Raw genomic sequence first — 11498 nt, 5'->3', positions numbered from 1 at the left:
GGTACTGCAAGCTCCCAAAATCGAAATATTTAAAATAGATTATCCATTTGATACAAAATGTTTAATTTTCATATATCGTTTTTATTTCATTGTAATGACTAACATTTTAAAAAATTACAATTCAATATTGGATAAATTAATTGTAAGCATATAATTTTATAATTTCTGCTTTATCCTGACTATAATTTGTTAAATTTGTTGTAAGGTTTGTTTCATTTTCATTCATGTTCATTTTCTCAATATTTTTTTCTTTTTCTTAAAGTGTCCGTGTTTTTTTTTCATCATATTTTATAGATTTCTTTATATATATATATATATGTATATATATATATATATATATATATATATATATATATATATATATATATTTATAAATAATTGTTGTTTTGCTGTGTATTTGTTGTATTTATGTGTATTGCAACAGCTGCATTTAGCGTTTAAATGTATGTAGTCATTAATGTAAAATTTGTATGTACTTGTTAATTAATTGTTTATTGCTGTATGATTTAGTAATATATAAATAGTTGTTATCCAGCGGAGTTTTGTATGTTACAGAGAGAATAGGGAAAGCGCATAGGATCCGACCATTATACCATTCCTTTAAGCACATCGAAATCAAAATTGTTTGCAATTACATGGAAAACCCGAGAGTACGCTAATTCGTGTATGGTTCAAGCATGGTTCGACTTAATAGTTATGTAACTAGTCTATATTTTCTTTAGATTCACGTTTTCCTTTCGTTTTATTTGTATTGTTATTTAGAATATGTTTCTCACTATGAAATGAATCGGCGTCTGAGCGCTGGCTAAACTAAACATGCGATTAAGTACATCATTTGCAGATCGTTTACATCAAATGCAGCGTTCAGCTTAAAGCAGATATCATTCCTCCATATATCTATATATATATGTATATCCATATATCTATATATATATTTATATGTATAGCTTTCTACACGTGATTCATTTATATTTATCGTTATTTATTTAATTTTTGTTTTGTTTTTGGCTATATTGCAATAAAATATATATTTAGTCATATTATTGCCTATGGTGCCTGACCCTTGACATTAATTTGAATTCGGACTGGGATTTGGATTTGGAATCGAATTTGGATTTGGATTTGTGGATAGGTACATAATCGCTACTATTACAGATGCTATAGATGTTTATCTTTTTGCTACGATGCCCGGCCACACAACCATTTTATGGACACTTTGAGGGGGGCATGAAATAAAATTAGAATTGCGTTTGTTTGGCGAAATATAAAATTAAATAAATTACATTAATTAATACATACAATAAATACAATTTTTGTTGCCAATTCATGCGAATTTCAATATATAAATATAACTGGGCTGTGATCGACTCGTCTATAGAATATTGGGCTGTTTTCAATCATAGTGTCTCGTTTTTGTGTTGTATTGTTTTGTGTTTTTAGCAATTATACAGTTTTCGAATTTATAGCGGTTGTTTTGGTTTTGTCTTGTTTGTTGTTGTTGTTGTTTTCCTTTTTTTTTTTTTTTTTTTTTTTGAAAAAATGAACACTTTTTATCTGGTGGGAATATACATATGGTTTTGGAAATCTATTGCACAGAACATGAATTTTTGTGGCCATTTTTGTGCTTTAGACGCGCCTTCGGCTTGTATTTCTCCAAAAATGAGAGCTGCTTGGCATTGATAGCGCCGCGTCGCTTACTAAACAAAAATATGAGTATTAATAATTGATTTCATAGATTTCAGATTATGACTCACTCTCTAATCATTTCAACAGCTGCTTCATATTTCAAGCCCAATTCGATGAGTGCAAGTGCAACCAAAACGGGGGCACGTCCCAAACCAGCTACGCAATGAACGGCAACGCACGCCTCGGGGTTCTGCTGATATCTGTGGATGAGATAGATAAATAAAAAGATAAATGCATGAATATATCAGTATATTTTATTGAGCGCACAGTAAAGAGAAGTTTAGCTGTTGAAATTGTCATTGTTCATTCAGTGTGGTTCTAAAGGCTCGCTTTAATTTGTATTACAAGGCAACGCTTACCGACAAGTCTCATTATCAACGAATGCAGTATTATTGTATCTTGTATCTGTTTCATTTGCTGTCAGGGGCATTGTATCTGTATCTGTGTCTGAAGAAGCTGTAGTATTTGATGCTGTCGCTGCTGCTGCTGCTGCTGCCGTTGCCGCCGACGCCGCTGCCGAGAGGCTGGCTCGAGCTGCCATTGGAGCTGTTTTTGGTATGTGTCTAAGCGAGAAACGCTTATGTCTGTAGTAGGATAGTGTGGCGCTTGTGGACTTTCTAAAACTAGCCAGCGGATAATAGCACACAAAACCAAGAAACGAAACGGAGTACACACATATACATATACATATATATATATATACAGTTACAAACCAATATATATATATATTATATACATATATGCATGGAGGAAGTAGGTAAGACTTTCGAAACCGAAATTAAATAGTTTATATTCAAGTATTTATGGATATCTACTGTGAGGTTAAATCAAATTTACAAAGGCATCTAGGGAAAACTTAACGAAAAAGTGATATGGATATGGATATGGATATATTACATTAAAAAGATCTAAACTTATACAGCAAATCAAATATATTTATGGTAAAAAGAAATGATATTCAATAAGTGTGATCTGGTATAGAGAGCTACATAACAGCAAGGCCTAAGCGAGGGCTACGGGATATGGTGCAGATATATGCAGATATATATATTGATATAGATATAATCGATGTTTATGTTTTATATATATTGTTTGATGGGAGATTTGAAGCGCAGCTCTTTGAAATGTTGTTAGCAGCAGGTTAGTCGATGATTTGTTTTTGGAATTCGTTTTAATGTTCATCTCATTGTCGGTGTATAAAGCAACAAATAATACTGAATAAATTGATAAAAATCAACTTTGGTATCGCTTTTTGTTTTTGCAAATGAGCCTAAGCTACGCAATTTATATAAAAACATATTTAACTGGATTTGAAGAATAATTAAACGTAATTGCTTAGATGATAAAGAAATCGTTGTAAAATTCGCTGAAGCAAAGAACTAGTTCAGCAAACTATTAGCTGCATTAATTCAGTCTATCAACAATAAAGTTGAATTGGCTATGAGCTACCCTCAGTGATCTGTTCTTCTAGCGGTTCTTAAAAACTTCGTTATTTTTAACTTTGTTCGCCTGTTCATGAACCATACGTTCTATTGAGCTCTATTCAGCGTTTGTTTTTGGCTGATTAACAAATACAAATTTATCATAATTAACTGAACTTTATCTATGTTCATGAACTGCAAAACGCGCTGAACTAGTGTATAAATAGGAGTACATAAAGGTGAACTTGTTCAGCAAATTTAATTTAAATTCGAATTTTTAAATTTTAATGAAAATTTAATAAATTTTACAAAGAATTTTTAGAAAAGTCTTCCATATATATTATATATAGTGGAGTCTCCATAAATATAAAAAAAAAATGACCCTCTTGCCATATCGAATTATCGGGACTCGACTGTGTATAACAAATTTAATAAAATATTTTGTAAAACTTTGATAAATAGTCAAGTTACTTGTACCTATTAATATTACTAAACATTTAATATAATTATAACTTTTGACTCTTATAAGTGAATAGTTCTATAATAGAACTATATCATATAAGCAATTTTAGTTCAATTTAATTCTGATAGCTCAAATTTCTGGTCGTCATTTAGAGAAAACAAAATATTAATTATAAATATTATGACTTCAGCTTGTTGAAGAAATGATATAGAAATCGAGGGTATGGCACTTAGCTCAGACTTACTTGTCCTTCAACACCTCAAACCACTCGTCGACGACCTGCTGGGGCGGAAAGGTGCCATCGTCGAAGGCTAGATCCTTAACAGTAATACCCTGGGCCTCCAGCTCGTCCGTATTGTAGCTGGGCTCGCACACCCGCACCACAGTGTTAACATGGTTCTTTTTAAGCTCCTGCAAAACCCCGGAATAATAATGAATTATGATGGAAATGAAAGTTAGATATTTGTGACTTTGATACTCACCATTATATAGTGATTAATTGTTATGTCTGATGGTCGATCGGTGATTAGGAACTTCATGCCCTTATACTCAATAAGAGCTGGTGCTGGGCGCAGATCTTTTTGACGCATTTTGTTGCTTAACTTATAATAACTTTACAAATCAGTTGAATTGATTACAAAATGGGTGAACTCCTCGCTTACAATATGTTAATCGATCCTAATTCTTGTTTTTCAAACTACGTTAATATTACGTGTTATGTGTATTTGTGTTAATTGTTTCAAAATTGTCTGGGCTAAATATAAATGTGAGTGTGTGTGTATGTGTTTTGTTTTTCCTTGTTTGATTTGACTTTGGGAAGTTACGCGATTTTATTTAGATAGATAAAAATTCAGCGTAATTTTAGAAATTTGTTTTGTAAAAATATATATAAATATAAAGTTTCTTTTTTTTTTCTTATTTTTTCTTTAGCAGGCTTTAGATTTATACACCAAACCAAATAATTGTTTAAGTATAAATGAATAATTCAATAATTAAGTACAAATTTTGGATATCTTCAAAACGGTTATCACAAAAAATATATAAGTATTTTTTGCTGTGCCTCAACCCCGTCTAGTAAAAATCCCTGTGAATTTCGCTATATCGAATCTATCGGCGAATCTATCGAATTAAATTTATTTCAGGCGCAGTTGCTGCTCCTCTTCAATGGTTACAATTCTTGTTTCCAAACACTTTTCGTTGTGGCACCCTACGGTTAAATGTGATTTCTTTGTGATATGAACTCAGTTCACCCAGACGTTAAAAACTTTCGCTCGGGACTGCTCCTAATTCAACTCCCTCTCTTGCTCTCTCTCTCTCTCTCTCTCTGTCTGTCTCTCCCGTTCTGTTGAACAGTGTCTTTCTGTCTTGAACTCTGCTCCACTCGCTCCACGCTTCGAATCAGTTTTGGCGTCCGTTGACTTCCGGGCAGAGGATGACAGCGCGTTGTCTCAGGCTATCGCGGCCTTCTTTGCTTTTTGATTACCTGAAATTCACACAAAGCATTGGTCAATAATCGATAGTAATCGCAAATTAGAGAGTGCTCGACTTTAATATACCCTATAGACTTCTAAGTATCAGCGAGTCTTGATTGTTTCTGTTTTGCATTTACATTAAATTTCCACATAAAAGCTATGTTCTTTTGAAATGTTCGTGAACTACTAGTTCTATTCAGCAATTCAGCTGTTGTTTCTTGAGTACTTAAATTCTTGAATTGAACCAATATGAATTATTCACGATTGACAGTAAAGTCCTATTGCATAAAAGTTGTCAGTAAATTGTGAGAAATCCTACTTAAAAATTGTATATATAGAGTATATATAATAAGTACAGGATTTACTAGCTAAGCTATCCATAACAAACACAAGAATTCATCTATTTGAAACCTATTTCTGCATTTTGAAATTTGGATAAATTGTTATCAAGTGACTCTATAAATTCTATTGAATAAAATTTAAAACTTGAACAAATTTTGTTCTTAAGTGACCCAATCGAATTCCATGAGAACTAGAAGTTTGTCTCTTTAGCTAAATTTTCAGCAGTCGTTTCGATTAATTCTCAAATTTAAAGCAATTGTTGCCTCAATTTTAAATTGACTGTTCAATTAGCTTTATTAATTGCCAAATTTATAGTTTTGGTCCTCTTGAATTTCGTTCATTTCGCTTTAATTGTTCAAAAATTTCTGTGGACAAGTACAAGGGAGAAGAATTCGAGGGGAGCATTTGAGCAAATTACACGCAATTCGGGAATTTCACCATTTCGGCATTTAAAAGTTCAGCAACATTCATGACCTTTGACTGAATACACACATATGTATATATATATATATATTTATATATATATATATATATATATGTATGTATATGTATATATGTCTGCCCTAGACTTACTTTTTATTTGTGCTGTGCCTGGCAGTATTCTGCACTGTCTAGATGAAACTCCATAGATGTGGGAACAGGTCTAACCAACTGCAAGAGGAATGCGAGAAAAATGGAATAGTTAGTATAAAGTTAGATTATTATTATTATATATATGCGATTGTAAATGTGTATGTGAATGATACAGCAAGAAAATATTTAAAATATGACAAAATTCCAAATATACACAGATTTTCACAATGCTTTGCTTTGTCCCGATTTTTTTTTCTTTTTAAGAAACACAGACATATACATATATAGATGGATATGTGTATAACAGCCCGTCAAAACTAGATACAACTGAATATTATTGTATAATATATGTATATAGAGAGACACTGGTGCACACACACACACATTCTTGTTATAAACATACATATTTGGCATATCTTTGTTGTATATAGATAATATCTTCAGCAAATATTTAGCTTTGTTTGAAGGTGTGTTGGTCGGTCGGCCGGTCGGTCTATGCAGGTCTTAAATATAACTATACAAACAATCCGATTCCGCTGAAATTTGGCATAATATTGTTGATAAAAATGGAATGAGCATGGGAACAAATGTATAAACACACACATAGAGCAATTGTAGAACTTGTGGCTTTTCGAGTGGGAAACGTAGAACTAATTAACAAACTCTTGGAAATCGTATAGCCTGGTATTTGTCTACAAATATATGTATTTAGACGTGAATGGTTTCGTCATTTTGGGCCACATGATTTATATTTGAACAACTTTCACTTGTTTGTACCTTTGGGGCACTGGGAGCTCAGAATCACGCGAAACGAACGTACGTATGGGAGTGAAATATCTGTTCATATATACGTATGCATGTATGTACGAACATATGTACTATATCAGCTGTTTACTTGGCGTTTTCTGGTTTTTACTTGACTTATGCAATGTATTTTGTTTTGCGTCTTTGCAAAATGACAAACACAAATATATACACACACATACACACAGAGAGACAGGTATATACAAACGACTATATATATAGATAAATGATGACACTGGTGTTATTTGTTTATTAGTTATAATTAGTATATGGTGTTAAGTGATTAATACCGACTCTAATCTTAGTCGCCAGTAATGCGGCGCGATAATATCTCGATTAGATATCGACAGGTGTCAATTCTAAGACGCTGATCGATTACACTGAGCAGACACCAAATGATGCGCGATGAGCACTGTTTCATCTTTTGCTATCGACTGAACGTTGCCAACTCATTGCCGGAGCAGGCCAGCCAGCCAACAACCAATACAAATTCAAACAACAATTACTGTGAGCGCAGCAAATAGAAACACAGAGAGAGAGAGGCGGAGAGGGCGAGGAACTTAGCCTGAGCGAACAAAATATAGAGAGCGAACCTGACGCATAAATCGTATGAAAAACGAACGAGAGTGCGACACGAATACAAATACGAGTACTTGCAGTTCATTTGTTTTGTTTGCTCTCTCTTTCAGCTGCGAGTGTGTTTGGGCTCTCGCCTCTCGCTGTGACGCACATTAGTTCACTCGCATCGCTATGGAATATGGACAAACACGTATATATATGTATATGTATATATATGTGTGTGTATGGATGTATTTACATATGTACTTGCATACGTACGTACGTACAATGCTCCCGTCTCAAAGCAATATTTGGTTATTCTGGCGCATTTTTAAGCCTTTTAACGAGATGTGTGAATTGCTGTCGCCTTAAATTGTTTTCAATTGCTTTAAAGACAAACAAAGCCAATTTCGTGTGTGGCCCACCTCAATTTCAAATCCAAGAGCGACCAATCGAAATATCGATTAATTTAGAGATGATTAAACTGCAGCTCGTGAGATCTGACACGAAAGCAATAAGAAATCCCGATAAAAATGAATAACAATTATGTATTCAGCATAATTATTTATAACTCATCATCATTAAGATTATATAAATAATTTGCGCATGTATTAAATCGAAAATAGAACTTCAACAAATCATAATGTATGAATTATGTTATATTTAACATATTTACTTTCGAAATATTAGGTGCGACGCGCCTATATTATTTATATCCTCTGTGAAACTCAAAATGCGACTGCAAAGGTAAATTACACAAGAGCAAATTCAGACTAAGAGAGAAAAACTTATGTATAGGAGAGACCGGCCTATGAAAATGTATTTATTTTTGGAATTTTTTTCATATTCCGTTTGCGTTGCTTTTTTTTTTCATTATAAAGAAACATATGTATTTCTACGTACTTGCGAAGCATAATATAAATACACATTTTTAAAAATACATGTGTTTATTATGTAAGTTTTTCCCATTAACAAAGTCATTAAAAAAGTATAGAAATGATTTCTAATTTTTTTTTTTTAATTTATTTCAATCGGAATGCAAATACCGCACAACAGCTTTCGGGCCAAGGTCAACGTTATTTAAGAAAAATAACAAACCAACTTACGACAGTTAAATTATAAAGAATTATCTGATTATTTATCGCACGATAACAGAAAAAAAAAAACCAAACACATTCAAGGTCAGGCCGCAAAACAATTGCAGTTCAAATTGAAACCAGTTTAAACTAATATGACGACAGTAAAATGAGGCTCCAGACAGTCGGACTATGGCTGGGCAGGTACTATGTGCCCATTTGTAGTGTAAATTGTAATTTATTGTAATTGCGTTTTATTTTTATTTTTGTTGTTACCCACACGGTCCAAGTGGCCGGATGAATTTTCCAGCAATTTTCCCCTATACAACAAAGCCCCATGCCACGCTTCAATGTGCTCAGCTAATTTGCTTGATATATCAGGGAAGTGAAGGCCTCGTATATCCATATTTTATAATAGGTGCACCACAAACTATTTTCCATGGACTATGAAATGCTCAAGTTCATTGCTAACTTTTCAACACCCTACACTTTAATTTCAATGAGTCTAGTGCGTTTGAGAAGTCTGTATAATATATGCAAATCTAACTATTTTACAGGGTGTTTTACAGTCTATCAATGCGAAAAAGTTATTTTATAGAATACATTTGTGCCTGGTAAATAGATAAATGATAGATTATACCTATACTTGACTAACTTAATTTTGCTTTGTGTGGGTTTATCCAAACCAGATCATAAATACTTTATTAAAAGGCTTTCACATCTAAACTAGATCTTAAATGATTTATAAAGGCATTTGCATTTAATCCAGATCTAAAAAGTCTATTAGTTATACACTGCTTTATTAATTATATTTTTAGTATAGCTTGAATAAATGTAAATCTAGAAGAGTTCTTAGATAGTTGTACCGATATTATTTATTGTTAGCCTAATATGTGTATTTCATAGATGTATATAAGAATTCGAACTGGAAAATGCCAGCTCAATCCGCTTGGCGACATGACGAAAATCGTGTTAGCCTTATTTGGCACTAAATTCGTAGACACGAGACACTTTCCGTTAACTAATCTTATCTGTATAATATGACGAATATATATATATATGTATATTGCATAGTGATGTAAAATACAGGCAGCACCTCAAGGCTTTCAAGCATTAGATTTAAGTGAAAAATTGAATTAAATTTACGAATATCTCGAGGAACACAAGATTAAATTCATATCTCAAGAGGAAAATATATGAAGAGAAAGAGAGGGAAAGTGAGAAGAAAGAGTTGGAGAATAAATATGTATATAGACAGGGCGTGAGACATATAGAGAGAGAGCCAGTAGATACAGTTGAAGCAGGAGGAGAAAGGGGAGGTACAAAGGGGGAAAAAGATTTCGCAAGGTAATGACAAAGAGAAAGACAGAGATAGAGACACGTAGTGTGGAAGGTAAGCTTGAAACTTTGCTGGCCAAACAAATTGAGGATAAAGTGAGCAGAGCAGAGAGCCAAGAGTTGATTGCACTCCGGCCAGACAAGTCAATGCCATTGTGAAACATGTCGCTGGTAGACAAACAAACAACAACAACAACATTAACACTAACGCAACGGAAGGAGGCGAAGATTCACGCAGGAGCAAGGAACAAAATAATGGAAACAGATATGAACCCTCTTAGGTATGCGAATTTGGGTATTCTCTAGACAACAAGGCAGCAAAAAAATAAAAATAAATAAATAAAAAATCTGGTATAAAATATCGAAGTTCACAGCCGAAAAATAATGCATATATACTTTATTATATTGCTAAATGAAAGGAAAAAAGCAATGAAAAAAATATTTTTTTTTTTTTTTTAGCAAACTAAACAACGACGGGAAGAAACCTGATTCGTCTGTCATTCAATATGCTCAAACGTGCCCTTATAATTCAAGGCGATAACTTTCAAGTAAGACCCAGACACTGGCCAGACATTGCCTGCTATTTGGCCAATTGTGATGAATCATCAATATCACTAATTGCATGAAAGTGCAAAAGGCAATTACGATTAAAAAGAGAAAATAATAAATACATAAATATTTAATAAGCTAGATTTGCGATTTTCGACTGGAAATTTAAGGTTTCATTAATAGAGATCTAGAGATCATTATTAGAGATCTAATACAAAATGCCATTATATGACTATTTCAATTTGTACTCTATTCGGGATCCAAAAAAATCGATCTAAGAACATTATACAACTAGAATAAAATCACATAAAAGAATTCCATGTCTATTTGCTATAAAAATATATACCTTTGCAAGCAAAAAAAAAAATAAATAAAAAATAAAAATAAAAATTATAATAATAATAATAATAATAATTGTAATAATAAATAAATAAACCTATAAACGATCATTCGCTTTAAAGCTATCGTCTTATGCATTCATCTTATTCTTTTAAATGTATTATTAAATGGCCTATGCATCAACTATTATATATGAAAAAAAAAAAAAAAAAAAAAAAAAAAACTTTAAATGAGTTTATTTAACTCAACAAATAAAGTTGTTTGATTAACAACATTAACAATTCAGTATTTGGCACATTTAGAGCGAAAAGTAGAGCACACGTAAAGCTAAAAAAAATAACTAGGACACTATTGCGACTTTGCTCCGAAATATTGATTTAACGGCTGCTGGCTGTTGGCTGTGGCTGTATGAACAGCAAAGGAGGTGTTGAGGGCGTGGCTAATCCAAGTGTAAACACAACACAAAATGCTAGTCTGCCCTTTCACTTTCATAATGGAAATTATCGGTACTGAAGGCTTGCGGCACAAAATGAGGTCGTTGTCTATGTTAATGGGATACCCATTAATCGAAGGTGGCTCAAATAGTTCAGGTAGAGTAGATAAAGCTCTCGTTGTTCTATTTTTATACTCGTAGGAAAAATGAATGCTAAATAGCATTTAATATGCGCTCCTAGTTTAGAGATAATTTGTTTATGTACTACTAAACGCAGTTATTTCGATATTGACATTGACGTTAGTCCTCAATATAAATAATAAAATTATCTAAAGGTTATTAAATAAAAGTATTAAATATCATTGCATTTGAATATCCTACCAAATTTAATTTAACTAAGTCCTATGACCACAAAATAATCTAATATATTTTATATATATATTT

General features: G+C 32.5%; 2 protein-coding genes across 5 annotated transcripts; both read right to left on the bottom strand.

Annotated features, from left to right (window-relative positions):
• Positions 1-1397: 1397 nt before the first annotated feature.
• LOC6576966 (protein tyrosine phosphatase type IVA 1) lies at positions 1398-4173 on the bottom strand. Of its 2 annotated transcripts, XM_044008524.1 has the most exons (5): positions 4053-4173; positions 3815-3981; positions 2046-2309; positions 1755-1886; positions 1576-1697 (listed from the first exon to the last, which is right to left on the bottom strand). In XM_044008524.1, the coding sequence occupies exons 1-5, from the start codon at positions 4158-4160 to the stop codon at positions 1586-1588; spliced, it is 783 nt and encodes a 260-aa protein (XP_043864459.1). In that variant the 5' UTR covers positions 4161-4173; the 3' UTR covers positions 1576-1585. The 2 variants fall into 2 exon arrangements, with proteins under 2 accessions (XP_032585370.1, XP_043864459.1); XM_032729479.2 differs by lacking the exon at positions 2046-2309 and having other exon boundaries at positions 1398-1697; positions 4053-4161.
• A 292-nt stretch (positions 4174-4465) lies between these two features.
• On the bottom strand, positions 4466-7226 carry LOC116803999. 3 transcript variants are annotated; one of them, XR_006357057.1, is made up of 3 exons: positions 7052-7226; positions 5958-6035; positions 4466-5053 (listed from the first exon to the last, which is right to left on the bottom strand). XR_006357057.1 is itself a non-coding variant. In XM_044008526.1 (2 exons), the coding sequence occupies exon 1, from the start codon at positions 7180-7182 to the stop codon at positions 7063-7065; it is 120 nt and encodes a 39-aa protein (XP_043864461.1). In that variant the 5' UTR covers positions 7183-7219; the 3' UTR covers positions 5954-6035; positions 7056-7062. The 3 variants fall into 3 exon arrangements, 1 of the variants encoding a protein (XP_043864461.1); XR_006357056.1 differs by having other exon boundaries at positions 7056-7217; XM_044008526.1 differs by lacking the exon at positions 4466-5053 and having other exon boundaries at positions 5954-6035; positions 7056-7219.
• Between the last annotated feature and the right edge of the window lie 4272 nt (positions 7227-11498).

Source organism: Drosophila mojavensis, unplaced genomic scaffold, assembly GCF_018153725.1.
Source record: "Drosophila mojavensis isolate 15081-1352.22 unplaced genomic scaffold, ASM1815372v1 contig_36, whole genome shotgun sequence".
In the NCBI taxonomy this organism is placed as follows: domain Eukaryota; kingdom Metazoa; phylum Arthropoda; class Insecta; order Diptera; family Drosophilidae; genus Drosophila; species Drosophila mojavensis.
Note: the sequence above shows the minus strand (reverse complement) of the source record. Positions and strands in the feature narration are given on the sequence as shown.

What these genes read in the sequence shown, in the direction of transcription:
- LOC6576966 (XM_044008524.1), bottom strand. Translation starts at nt 4,160, where the DNA reads ATGCGTCAAAAAGATCTGCGCCCAGCACCAGCTCTTATTGAGTATAAG. An exon ending in GTTGATAATGAGACTTGTCG is followed by an intron (nt 1,887 to 2,045) that starts GTAAGCGTTGCC and finishes TCTCATCCACAG; the next exon opens with ATATCAGCAGAACCCCGAGG. An exon ending in GCTGTTGAAATGATTAGAGA is followed by an intron (nt 1,698 to 1,754) that starts GTGAGTCATAAT and finishes ATTTTTGTTTAG; the next exon opens with TAAGCGACGCGGCGCTATCA.
- LOC116803999 (XM_044008526.1), bottom strand. Translation starts at nt 7,182, where the DNA reads ATGAAACAGTGCTCATCGCGCATCATTTGGTGTCTGCTCAGTGTAATC.